General features: G+C 46.2%; 1 protein-coding gene across 2 annotated transcripts in view; it reads right to left on the bottom strand.

Moving 5' to 3' along the window:
• The window catches only part of PHLPP1 (PH domain and leucine rich repeat protein phosphatase 1), a 144,948-nt gene extending 139,553 nt beyond the window's left edge, over nt 1-5,395 (bottom strand). The window contains exons 1-2 of one of the 2 annotated variants that reach the window (XM_063451816.1): nt 5,027-5,395; nt 3,837-4,948 (exon numbers count right to left, since the gene is read on the bottom strand). In XM_063451816.1, the coding sequence (XP_063307886.1) occupies nt 3,837-4,848 (1,012 nt within the window). In that variant the 5' untranslated portion in view covers nt 4,849-4,948; nt 5,027-5,395. Of the gene's footprint in view, nt 1-3,836 lie in introns of both variants that reach the window. The other variant, XM_063451815.1, reaches the window with a different exon arrangement.
• Between the last annotated feature and the right edge of the window lie 9,002 nt (nt 5,396-14,397).

Raw genomic sequence — 14,397 nt, 5'->3', positions numbered from 1 at the left:
AGATCAGATGCATGGCTGCATAGTATATTAAAGGGACACTATAGTCACCAGAACAACTACAGCTTATTGAATTTGTGATAACTTCACTGGCCACTCATCAGATGTCTGTTAGAGATCCTTCCTGGGTCATGGCTGCCTAAAATGCATCCAAACATTCAGTGTCTCCCCCTCTGCATGCAGACACTGAACTTTCCTCATAGAGATTAATTGATTCAATTCATCTCTATGAGGAGATGCTGATTGGCCAGGGCTGTGTTTGAATCATGCTGGCTCTGCCCCTGATCTGACTCCTTGTCAGTCTCAGCCAATCCTATGGAGAAGCACTGTGATTGGATCAGGCCACCACTTCTGATGAGGTCAGACTGCTTGTGGTATTTTTTTAGGCAAACAGCATGCAGATCTACAGCTTCTGGCTTGAATACAGTAAGATGTTGCTATATTTATGGAGGCATGAGGGGCTAGATAGTGATTTTAATACTATAGGGTCAGGAATACATGTTTGTGTTCCTCACCCTATAGTGATCCTTTGATGTATACAGTGAGACCTTGCAGAAAATGGCAACATGGGTATCAAAGTGCTATCAGTAACAAGAAGCAAAAAGTGAAGATAAAGCATTTTCATGACCAACAATACAAGCAAAGTAATAAATCAGATTTGTCTACACCTGGCTCCATAGGAGTTATATCTAAGCCCATTGTTATTGTCAACATACCAATGAATAATGTGTATAATAATATATAAATATATATATATACACACACACATATATATACACACACACACATATATACATATACACACACACTTTTTATTTTTAAACCACACAGGTGTTTATTTTTAGAGACTTTATAATTCAATTCAAAAAGCGATGCTAGGCATCTTAAAATTGCAAATTAAACATTTCCTTCATCAAAATGTGGATGATGGAACCGGTGTTCCTTTTTCTGCTCTCCTTTGAAGTCCAACTGGAGGGTCACAGTGCTTTCAACAGATTTTTGAAAACCGTTAGTCATGCACAACATTTGTTTGTAGGGCATTTGAATCAGGTCCATCCAAACAATGTAGTTATGCACACATGAAATAAGTGATACATGTATGCAAATTATATATATATATATATATATATATATATATATATACACACACACACGCAATTCCAAAAGGTGTAGCAATCACCAGAGAAACAAATATAAAATTTTCTTGCTGATAGTTTTACAACCCTGCTGCACAATTGCTTTTTAGATGTATCCAATACAGGAGTACTTTTTTTGTGTTTACTTGTTAAGAAATATATGAACACATCCGACACTATATTGATTAAATCAACATTTGTAGGATGGGTGAATATACTTCTGAAACATTTTATATCAGGTTTTATTTATTTTGTATACATTGTAGGATTTATAGTTTAACATGATTACTAAACCAAAAAATGTTTAAATATTGCACTTTATTCTTGCAGTTACATTTGTTGAACTAATCACAGATGGCTTGTTGACAGAGAGCCAGAATACGGTCTGTCAGGTTATGGTCATGTAATTAGTTCACCGTTAGCGCAATTTGCCACATGGGTGTAACTATTGAGGGAAAGCTGAAATTACATAATGTTTAAAAAGAAATTAGGCCATATCTGCAAAACAAAAAAGGCACATACATATTATATTCCAGATTCTCATCAAAATAGAAGACATGATGATTTGGGCCAAACAGTAACTGAAGGTCTTGCAGACAAAAAATAAATAAATCTCAAAACCTTGAACAAAAACAAATACCTGTGGCAACAATGCTTAAAAGGGACACTGTAATCACCAGAAGAACTACAGCTTATTGCATTTGTTCTGGTGAGTATAACCGGTTCCTGTAGGCTTTTTGCAGTAAAAACTACTGTATTTTTAGAGAAAGGAAGCGTATACATTACAGTCTAGGGACACCTCATGTGCCCATTCCCGAGATGGCTACTAGAGGCGCTTCCTGAGGCAGTGTTGCACACTATGAGGAGATGCGGATTGGCCGGAATTGACAATCTTAGCCAATCCAATGCTTTCCTATGGGAAAGCATTGTGATTGGCTGAAATCATCACTTCTGATGATCTCAGCCAAATAGGCATGCTATAATAGACTCAAAGATATGAATGGCTGAGAGATCATACACACAACCCCTTAACACACACACACACACACACACACACACCTCTTCATTGCATCTCTCACCTTTCAAAGGCTGTCCTAAAAATGAGTGGGTTTTTAAACTTATTTTTTTAATGTTCTTAAAAAGAAGCTAAATGAGACCTCGCAGACTGATTGAGTGCTATTGTATAGAGCAACAGAATAAGTCTAGATGAGTAGTAAGATAATCACAGATTCATAATCCTAACAGTTCCACTAGTGCACATACATTGCTAACCCACAATCTTTGCAATCTGCTGCATAATGTTTTGAACACAGCATAGACTAGGCATGTCCAAACAGGACTACAAAAGCAGAGAACAATCAAGTAGCTACCTGGTGCTGCAAATTTATGCAAGAATTGGTCTCGATATTAACGTGTATCTATTTGCTAGCAACAATTATATCATTATGTATTAGGCAAAACATTCTACTGGAGCAGCACAGTGCTCCTGTTTGAATACACTTTGTACTAATGGTGAACACAATATCTGCATTTCTCTTGCAGGTTGTAATGTACAAAAACGGATTTTAAAACGTGGTATAGGGGTACAGGATCCAGCTTTGCTGCTTTCCAACAGTACACTAAACACACTTTAATAAACTCTGGGACAAAAGGTATCCTTACATTCCCAGACGTGAAATCACCTGACAGGTTTGAGTACAGAATAAATGACAAGACTGTAAAAAAAAAAAAATAAAAAAAAAATAAAGTATTATGTTGGGCCAGATGGCTTAAAAACGATTTCCCATTTTCTAGTACAAAAGGTGCGCTCCTCAATTTGTCTGCTTATACGGAAATCCCTAGCACCTAGTTCCTCCAGTATTTGCCTCTATAAATACTTTTGATAAAATGTGGTACTCGGGACAGAGTACACGCTACTTCAACTAAAGAATGTGTAAAACACAAACAGCTGCTTGCCAGTCAGTCATAACATAAGCCACATTTTCACAAATATAGGCTAGGACCAGTCAAGATTAAAAGTAAATATGATTATCATCTGTTGAAGCTACTGGTGAAGGGGGAGGGTAGTTTTACTGCCCTGAGGAAATAAAAGTAACCTCCCATTTGTCACATTATACCACTGAATTACAGTTTGGCTTAGGTTATCTACATTTCAACTGTAATTAACTTGTCATATCAGCAACCTGAAAGTCTACAGTGCTGGACCAAACAAAATCCTCATCTCACAGAGGTATGACCTATTTCCAGAAGCTACTGATGGCTAACCTCTGGCAATGCGTGTTCTGCATGATTTACATTCACAATGATGCCCTGCCAGACAAAAATAGCCACAAAGAGTACCAAATACCTATTATTGCTCACACAAACTGTCCTAGTAACATCAGTTTACATAATGCTCATGACCTGTATGGCCCGTTTTATTTCGGAACCATATGTCCTATATCTGAATCGACGCTGGCATTGTGTAATTTACTCCAGAAATATCTGTGGTATCAAGGTTACTTACCGCTGACAAAAACACCAACCTCTGACCCAATAGGTGCCCATACACATTAATGTGCTGCTTACATGCAACTTACAATGTTGGCCTCAAACAGTAACTGATCATAGTCGCATCTGCTGTAATATTTGGCAAGAGCCCATTGCACCAAATGTCCCCAACCCAGCGCCTGCCCAGCACCTGTTAAGCATGGTGTCTGTTACCTGCATAGAAGCGGATGAGACAGCCTAGTTCAGGCTCCATGCCCTCCTCTTGCACCCTGCACAGGTCCCTAAAGCCCAGCTGGAAGAGGTAGTCATTCTGCACTTGCAGGGGCTTCTCGTGTGGCTCCAGTCTCCGGCTGCTCTCCCCATGGAGTTGCACATACAGGGCCCCCAAGGCCCCACTCTCCTTCACAGCCCGCAGCGGCCGGGCCGGTACGGTGACCGCCTGGGAGCTGGGGGGAATCCCCGCCAGTTCCTCCACCGATGATGAGGAAGAGGAGGAAGCAGCCCCGCAATGAAAGAGTTCCAGCCCCTGGCACACAGTGGGGCTCAGGCTGTCAGAGTCTGAATTGGGGTGCACTCCTTCCTCCCCGGGGAACCCATTCACTGACCCCGCACCCCAACACTCCCTGCTGAGCCCGATCACTGCGCTGCTCGGGCACCCCAGCTGTTCCTCCTTGCGGCTCACTTTGTGGGGAGTGCCCACCCACGACCCCCTGTCCGGGGTAACCTCGCTAGAGACAGGCTCCGGGCCCAGCACTCTTAGGACCGATGCTGAGGCCCCTCCGGGCCGAAGAAGGCGGGCTGCCACCTCGCTGGCCGGGGTATCCAGGGTGCAGAGCAGCGGCCTGAGGCCGGGGGAGGCGTGCCGCTCATACACATGTATGCAGCCTCTCCGCAGCTCGACGCGCACCCACTCCCGCTCCTGGGGCTGCAACTGCACCCACTGCCGGGGCTTCAGCAGGCTCTTTCTGTCCAGGCTGCGGGTACCAGGCCCCGGGGAGGGGGCGGCAGAGCTCTGGGTAACGGCCGACACGTTCCTCTTCACCCGCCGCCTTCTCCGGAGCAGCAGAGCAGAGTTTGCACTGGAAGAGCCAGCGGGGCCCGTCACGGCTGGAGGAGGCAGGAGACTGGCCGGGGCAAGGCTGCCATCCGTCAACGGGCGCCCCGGCAGGGAGATCCCAGCTGGTCCCTGCTCCATGGCTCTGGACGGGAGGGAAGCCCCGAGCATTGCACGAGAAACACGCCAAGGTTCTACGGAGAGTACACGAACATTCCACAGGAAACAAGCCAACGTCTACGGAGAGTCCACGCACATTCCACGGGTAACACTCCAAGGTTCTTACGAGAGTCCACGAGCAATCCACGGTAAACACTCCAGGGTTCTACGCACATTCCACGGGTAACACTCCAAAATTCTAAGGAGAGTCCACGAACATTCCACGGGTAATACTCCTAAGGTCTATGGGCATTCCACGGGAAACACGCCAAGGTTCTACGGAGAGTCCACAAACATTGCACGGCACAGCTCCTATGGGCACTTCCCATACATTCCAGGGCACGATCCGCAGCCGGTGTGCATTCCTAGGAAGCCCAGGATCTGCCCTGCGCCATCATGGAGATGATGTTGATGATCCAGCATTCCCTCCTTAATTGCTTCAGACAGAGCACGGCCCCCGCCACTCCATGCACTGAGGGTGTGTGCCTGCTACCGGAGCTCATTAATATAAAGCAGCTCCACGAGCGATGAAGAGAGCGCCACTCACTGGCCACTAGGGCTTATCAAAATGTAGTGACACCCTGCGTCACTGGAACGTGCTAACACGGGATGACAAGCGCCAGGCACCGATTGAAGAGCAGCTAACGCCCTCTAGTGTTGTGAAATAGGCGGGTGGGGCCCAGTACTAACGTCCTTTGTGAGAGTCTGAGGTGGTGTTAGTATGGAGCTTATTCACCAATGTGGGGATTAAGTATTAAGAAGGGAGGAAATTGCAAATTTTAGAGCAAAACAGCCAAAATGTAAAAAAATAAATAAATTGGAGAGCTGGCTGCTAAGTTCTAAAGTTTGCAATTCTTTACAAGCCCTGATTCATTAATTTATTTATAAAATATTTTACCAGGATCGATACATTGAGATTTCTCTATTTTTCAAGTATGTCCCGGGTCTTCGTCCACAAAACATTGCATTGTTACAATAGGATACAATATTGCAAAAATACAATATACAAACTATATTTACACACATATAATTTTAATACATAACAGGTAATAAATATATTTAACCCCTTAACACCGCAGCCAAATGTACAAGTTGTGAACAGAACAAAACGTAAACAAAACCTGGCATTTGCGCTATATGTCTGTCCAACCGTAATTCACCTCTTTCATATGAAATGCATCCCCCCTTATTATATATCATTTTATTCAGGGGAAACAGGGCTTTCATTTAACATAAAATATTTAGGTATTAAACATAATTTAATATAAAAAATATATAAAAAAATGGGAGAAAATTTTTTTTTTTAAATTTTTTTTAGTTCTATGTGACATTTTAACTGTGGATGTCAAAATACTGTTTGCTTTTACTGCAATACAATACACATATTTGTATTCAGCGATGTCTCACGTGTAAAACAGTACCCCCTATGTACAGGTTTTATGGTGTTTTGGGAAGTTACAGGGTCAAATATAGCGTGTTACATTTGAAATTGAAATTCGCCAGATTGGTTACGTTGCCTTTGAGACTGTATAGTAGCCCAGGAATTAAATTTACACCCATAATGGCATACCATTTGCAATAGTAGACAACCCAAGGTATTGCAAATGGGGTATGTCCAGTCTTTTTTAGTAGCCATTTGGTCACAAACACTGGCCAAAGTTAGCGTTAGTATTTGTTTGTGTGTGAAAAATGCAAAAAACGCCAATTTTGGCCAGTGTTTGTGACTAAGTGGCTACTAAAAAAGTCTGGACAAACCCCATTTGCAATACCTTGGGTTGTCTACTATTGCAAATGGTATGCCATCATAGGGGTAATTTTCATTCTTGGGCTACCATAGGGTCACAAAGGCAACGTAAGCAATCTGGCGAATTTTAATGTGAAAAAAATGAGACACAAGCCTTATATTTGACGCTGTAACATTTGAAAACACCATAAAACCTGTACATGTGGGGTACTGTTGTACTCGGGAGACTTCGCTCAACACAAATATTTGTATTTCAAAACAGTAAAAAGTATTGCAGCAATAATATCGTCCGTGTAAGTGCTGTTTGTGCGTGAAAAATGCAGAAAACTTCACTTTTACTGGCGATATCATCGTTGTAATACATTTTACTGTTTTGAAACACTAATATTTGTGTTCAGCAAAGTCTCCCGAGTAAAACAGTACCCCCCATGTACAGGTTTTATGGTGTCTTGGAAAGTTATAGGGTTAAATATAGTGCTAGCAAATTAAATTCCCTATACTTTCGGCATGGGTTGTCAGGCAGGTCCCGCTAATTGTAATTAATTAGGATACCTAATTATGTAAAATTATTACATAAATATATGTGTAGAATTATTATATATGTATATATATATACATATGTGTATATATACGTATATATATATATATATAATTTTTTTAAAATATTTTTATTTATATATAGGTATATATACGTATATATTTATGTATATAGATATATATATTATGATATATATTATTTTGTTCTACGTGTATTTTGATATAAATATATATATATTATTATCACAAGACAGTTAGAACGAAATAACACACATCTATATATTTTTTTATTATTTATTTTTAAATATTTTTTTAATTTTATTTTTTTACGTATTTACATATATATTTTTTTATATTATATATAAATATATATATAACAATAATTATATATATATTTAATCAGTATCAGTCTACGTGTAATTTGATATTAATATATATATATATATATTTTTATTAATATTTAAATACACGTCGTGTATGTGTAAATGTGTGTGTGTGTGTGTATGTGTATATATATATACTTAGATCATATATATATATAATACATATGATCTAAGTATATTTTATTTGTAACTGTAATTTTTTTAATTTATTTTTTGAACTAATATTTTATTTTTTTTACAGGACAGGGGGCAGAGACAGTGTCAGCCAGTGATTTCACATCACTGGCTGACACACAGGATCAGTGATCACAGTGACTGCCTGTCACTGTGATCACCTCCTGCAGATTGGGTAATTGACCACAGGGGGGAGTGCCTGGGTGGTACAAGCACTCCCCCCTTCCAATCTGCAGGGGGATCACTGTGCCAGTTACATGTGTCAGCCAATAGGCTGACACATGTAACACTGATCGCAGTGACAGGCTGTCACTGCGATCAGAGTGCTTTGAGATCGCAGTGACAGCCTGTCACTGCGATCAGACTTAGCAGATCGCGGTCACTGACCCCAGGGGGACTGCCTGGGGGGCCAGGTAAGTCCCCCGACCGCGATCTGCACAACGGGAAAGCCGCCGGCCGCATGTGTCAGCCGATTTAAAATCGGCTGACACATGCTGAATACTGGTCGCAGTGACAGCCTGTCACTGCGATCAGAGACTGCAGATCGCGGTCACCGGCCACAGGGGGGGTTGCCCGGGGGCCAGGCATCCCCCCCGACCGCGATCTGCAGCGGGAGAATACCGCCGGCCACGTGGGCGGCAATAAAAGCGAGGACGTACTATTACGCCCGCCGGCGTTTAGAGCCGGTTTCTGCGTGGCGTAATAGTACGTCCTCCGGACTTAAAGGGTTAACCATGACAGGTGCATTCTGTGCTGAGGTATATTGCCATAGATCTCTTAACCCCATAAGGACCAAACTTGTGGAATAAAAGGGAATCATGACATGTCACACATGTCATGTGTCCTTAAGGGGTTAAAAGATTTTAGATTGAATGAAGATTTGGCTGTGTCACTGAGGTTATTCCATAATTGAGGTGCTCTGTAGGAAAAGGAGGATCGAGTCACTTTATTTTTGTATTGTGGTATAGTGATGTACTGAACTGTTCGCTGGCGAATAGTTCCTGGCGAACATAGCGTGTTCGCGTTCGCCACGGCGGGCAAACACATGCGCGGTTCGATCCGCCCCCTATTTGTCATTATTGAGTAAACTTTGACCCTGTGCCTCACGGTCAGCAGACACATTCCAGCAAATTAGCAGCAGACCCTCCCACCTCCTGTACAGCATCCATTTTAGATTCATTCTGAAGCTGCATTCTTAGATAGAGGAGGGAAAGTGTAGCTGCTGCTCATTTGATAGGGAAATTGATAGCTAGGCTAGTGTATTCAGTGTCCACTACAGTCCTGAAGGACTCATCTGATCTCTGCTGTAAGGACAGCACCCCAAAAAGCCCTTTTTAGGGCTAGAACATCAGTCTGCTTTTTTTTTTTCTGTGTAATGTAATTGCAGATGCCTGCCTGCCAGCTTCTGTGTCAGGCTCAAAGTGGATACTGTGCCCATGCCACCACTCATATCTGGTGTCACAATAGCTTAAAGCGGCACTGTCATGCCGAACTTACCTTTCCTCAATCTCTTCCTCTTCTCCCCCTCTCTCAGGATCTGTTATTCTTTTCTTCCTGTCTTCTTTAGTTTTCTTTAAAATCATAAGACAAAGTAGGGACTCTGTCTTATGGAGGATTCCTCCGCTTGACCAGCTCTGACCAGCGGAGGAGCAAAGTGTGCTTCATTTCCGCTGGTCAGACCAATTTTCCCATGATCCCTAGCTTTCCTCCCAGTTCCCACAATGCTTCCTGTCAGTATTGCCGAACGTCCTGTCACTTAGACAGAACGCCGGCAAAACTGCCAAATTGCATCCTAACAGAATGAGCACTGTTTCTCCATTGGTGTTAGGATGCAATTCGGTACTTTGTTCGGATCGGAATTTCATTCAAATGAATGAAACTCCGATCCTATTCATTGCGGTGGCTGCATCTTGCAGCCGCTTAGTAGATAACTCCCTAATTCCCACGGTATCATGGAGCTATCTACTAAAAGGCTGAAAGACCTAAATTGGTCTTTCAGCCAAATTTACTAACACTAAGTAAAAATGACTTGGTATTAGTAAATAATATGCCCCTACTCGCTATACCGCGAGTAGGGGCATGTCTAGTAAGCAGTGAGCAGCCTGTGGCTGCTCACTGTAAAAATAAAATAAAAAAAATATTGCCCCCCACCCCTAAACGACGGGTGGGGGCTGTAAAGTAAAATAAGGGAGGGAGACCTATTGTCCCCCCTGAGCGGTGGGTGGGGGCCATAAAGATAATGAGGGGGGGGGGACCTACTGTCCTCCCCCCCGGCCCCCACCCCTGGGCGGCGGGTGGGGGCCATGATAGTAGTAGGGAGGGGGGGGGACCTACTGTCCTCCCCCCCGGCCCCCACCCCTGGCCGGCGGGTGGGGGCCATAATGGTAATAAGAGGGGGGGGACCTACTGTCCTCCCCCCCCGGCCCCCACCCCTGGGCGGCGGGTGGGGGCCATAATGGTAATAAGAGGGGGGGGGCCTACTGTCCTCCCCCCCCCCGGCCCCCACCCCTGGGGGGCGGGTGGGGGCCATAATAGTAGTAGGGGGGGGGACCTACTGTCCTCCCCCCCCCGGCCCCCACCCCTGGCCGGCGGGTGGGGACCATAATGGTAATAAGAGGGGTGGGGGACCTACTGTGGGGGCACTAAGTAAATTCCCCCCCCCCCCATCAAGGTGACTAGGGGTGCCCAAGCCCCTAGTCACCCACCCTCCACCCAAATAAAAAATGCCCCTTCCTACCCCCCTCACCCTAAAAAATAGTGAGGGGGGAATAAAATTGCTAACCTGTAAAGTAAAATGAAACTTACCATTCGACGTCTTCTTTTTTCTAAAATCTTAATTTTTCAGCCCCAAAAAAGGCCAAATAAAAAACCATCATAGCCGTCGAACTAAAAATAAAATAAAAAACCCGAGCGCAAAAAAAAAAACCCGACGAAAAAGAAAAAACCCGAGCGCACATAAAAATAATCCATCTTCACCCATGGAGGGCTCCGCGCAGACTGAGCTCCGCAGGGCGGGGCAAGGCTTATAAAGCCTTGCCCCGCCCTGCAATTAGCCTAAGAACACTCTGATTGGTGGGTTTAAGCCAATCAGAGTGCTCTTTGTCATTTTACAAGCGTGGGAAAGTTCTTTGGAATTTTCCCACGCTTGTAAAATGACACAGAGCACTGTGATTGGATGGCTTGAAATCCACCAATCAGAGTGTTCTTAGGCTAATTGCAGGGCGGGGCAAGGCTTTATAAGCCTTGCCCCGCCCTGCGGAGCTCAGTCTGCGCGGAGCCCTCCATGGGTGAAGATGGATTATTTTTTTGTGCGCTCGGGTTTTTTCTTTTTCGTCGGGTTTTTTTTTTTGCGCTCGGGTTTTTTATTTTATTTTTAGTTCGACGGCTATGATGGTTTTTTATTTGGCCTTTTTTGGGGCTGAAAATGAAGATTTTAGAAAAAAGAAGACGTCGAATGGTAAGTTTAATTTTACTTTACAGGTTAGCAATTTTATTCCCCCCTCACTATTTTTTAGGGTGAGGGGGGTAGGTAGGGGCATTTTTTATTTGGGTGGGGGGTGGGTGACTAGGGGCTTGGGCACCCCTAGTCACCTTGATGGGGGGGGGTAATTTACTTAGTGCCCCCACCCGCCGCCCAGGGGTGGGGGCGGGGGGAGGACAGTAGGTCCCCCCCATTATCGTTATGGCCCCCACCCGCCGCCCAGGGGTGGGGGCCGGGGGGGAGGACAGTAGGTCCCCCCCCCCCCCATTTACCATTAGGGCCCCCACCCGCCGCCCAGGGGTGGGGGTCGGGGGCTGGAGGACAGTAGGTCCCCCCCCTTATTACTATTATGGCCCCCACCCGCCGCCCAGGGGTGGGGGCCGGGGGGGAGGACAGTAGGTCCCCCCCCTATTACTATTATGGCCCCCACCCGCTGCCCAGGGGTGGGGGCCGGGGGGTGGAGGACAGTAGGTCCCCCCACCCTTATTACTATTATGGCCCCCACCCGCCGCCCAGGGGTGGGGGCCGGGGGGGAGGACAGTAGGTCCCCCCCCTATTACTATTATGGCCCCCACCCGCCGCCCAGGGGTGGGGGCCGGGGGGTGGAGGACAGTAGGTCCCCCCCCTTATTACTAATATGGCCCCCACCCGCCGCCCAGGGGTGGGGGCCGGGGGGGAGGACAGTAGGTCCCCCCCCCTATTACTATTATGGCCCCCACCCGCCGCCCAGGCGTGGGGGCCGGGGGGTGGAGGACAGTAGGTCCCCCCCCCTTATTACTATTATGGCCCCCACCCACCGCCCAGGGGTGGGGGCCTGAGGGGAGGAAAGTAGGTCCCCCCTCATTCCCATTATGGCCCCCACCCGCCGTCCAGGGGTGGGGGCCGGCGGGGGAGGACAGTAGGTCCCCCGTCCCCCCCTTATTACCTTTTTTTTTTTTTACAGTGAGCAGCCACAGGCTGCTCACTGTTTAGTGGACATGCCCCTACTCGCGGTATAGCGAGTAGGGGCATTGGGGAGATTTTAATCTCCCTTGTGCTATTATGGGGGTCATATTGACCCCCATAGAGTGAGGAGGGGACCTGGGGGGCTTATGAAGTGGTGGGGAGCACTGCTCCCTGCCGCTTCTGTCTTTACATATTGCAAGGAGGGAGCTGCACGCCGGTAGCTCCCTCCTTGTAATAAACCGAACAAACAAACGAACACTGATACACAGTGTTAGTTTGTTCGTCTGATTTTTTCTATTCATTCATTCGTCTGTCTGATGAATGAATGAATAGGTGAAATTCCCGTTCGCATGTCCAGATGTTTCACTGGGCATGTGCGGGAATCTCAGGGCTATCTAGTGTGGGTAGATGACGTGTCCCACAGGGACTTCACCTACCCACACAAAGATGGCGGCGCCCTGAATATAGATCGGGGCAGAAAATAAAGAATAAAAAATAGGTAATGTGGGGGGCATAGGGGCATTTGGGGGTGACTAGGGGGACGATTGGATGTAGTTGAGGCGGGAGGGGGGGTTAAAAAAAAAACGGAATTCGGCATGACAGTGCCGCTTTAAGCTTGCATTTAAAAACAAACATTTTTTTTCCACTGTAATAGATTGAATAGCAGTTAGTTGTCTGCAAGCGTCTGGGTGTCAGGCCTTCAGCGTGTACTCTGCCAACCTCTGCCAGTGTACTTTGCCACTCATATCTGGTGTCTATAGCATGCCTTTAAAAAGAAAAAACGTTTTTCACTGTTATAGATTGAATAGCAGTTAGTTGTCTTCAAGCGGGTGTCAGGCCTACAGCGTGTACTCTGCCAACCTCTGCCAGTGCACATTGCCACTCATATCTGGTCTCACATTAGCTTGCACGCATAGTACCACTAATCCAAAAAAAAATGACAGGCAGAGGCAGGCCACCCCGCAGGGGCCATCGTGGTCGTGGTGCTGTGATTCCCTTTTGCCCTAGAATAATGCCCAGTTTTCAGAGGCCACGTACCCTGAACTTGAAAAGTTCTGAGGACATAGTTGACTGGCTAACACAGGACACCCAATCTTCTACAGCTTCCGCTCAGAACCTTGATGCACCATCCTCCTCCAGCTTAGCTTCGGGCACCTCTCAAGATACCACTCACCCGCCTGCCGCCACCACCAACACTAGCACCACAGCCGCTTCACTTGGTATGTCAGAGGAGTTATTTACACATCCGTTTGAAGAAATGAGTGATGCGCAACCATTATTGCCAGAGGATGTAGATAACAGGGATATGTCTCAGGTAGGCAGCATTACACACATGGACGTACGGTGTGATGATGATGATGTTGTACCCGCTGCTGCTTCCTTTGCTGAGTTGTCAGATACAAGTGAAGCGGTTGATGATGACGATGCATCCATGGATGTCACGTGGGTGCCCGCTCGGCAAGAAGAAGAACAGGGCGAAAGTTCAGATGGGGAGACAGAGAGGAGGAGGAGGAGACGAGTTGGAAGCAGGGGGAGGTCGTCGCAAGGAGCTAGTGGCACAGTCAGACAGCATGCATCGGCACCCAGGGTCAGCCCGACAGCACGCCAATCAACGCATGCTGTGTCCACCACCAGAATGCCGTCATTGCAGAGCTCAGCAGTGTGGCATTTTTTTGTGTGTCTGCCTCTGACAAAAGCGATGCCATTTGCAACCTGTGCCAAAAGAAACTGAGTCGTGGAATGCGAGGACCTGGGTTTTAGTGCGGGGGGTTGGCCACTTGGCGACTGCCTCTATTTTAGCGGGTTCTGGTTTCTGTAGCAGGCTCCCGACTCTGTGCCCTAAGTATTGAACTTCTGCCATTCCTATATGGCACTTACTGGGCTTTAGGGTCAGTCCGGCCTCCCTAATCCGGTCTAGTACGGCTCCTACGTGGGTCAAGTGTTCGGGCCAGGAGCAGCTAAAAATGGCTATATCATCCAAGTAGGCGCAGGCATACTCCTGAAACCCATCCAGTAGCCGATCTACCATCCTCTGAAAGTTAGCCGGGGCATTCTTCATCCCGAATGGCATGACCTTAAACTGATACAGGCCAAACGGGGTGACAAATGCCGACTTGTGGATGGCGTCCTCGGCTAATGGAATTTGCCAGTACCCCTTGCACAGATCTATTGTGGTGAGGTACTGGCCTCTGGCCATTTTGTCTAGGAGCTCGTCTATCCGGGGCATAGGGTAGGCTGAGGTTGTTTTATCGTTTAGCCTCCGGTAGTCTACACAGAAACGGGTCGTGCCGTCCCGT

Source organism: Pelobates fuscus, chromosome 4 (genome assembly GCF_036172605.1).
Source record: "Pelobates fuscus isolate aPelFus1 chromosome 4, aPelFus1.pri, whole genome shotgun sequence".
NCBI classification, from domain to species: domain Eukaryota; kingdom Metazoa; phylum Chordata; class Amphibia; order Anura; family Pelobatidae; genus Pelobates; species Pelobates fuscus.
This window is presented reverse-complemented; position numbering and strand designations above follow the sequence as displayed.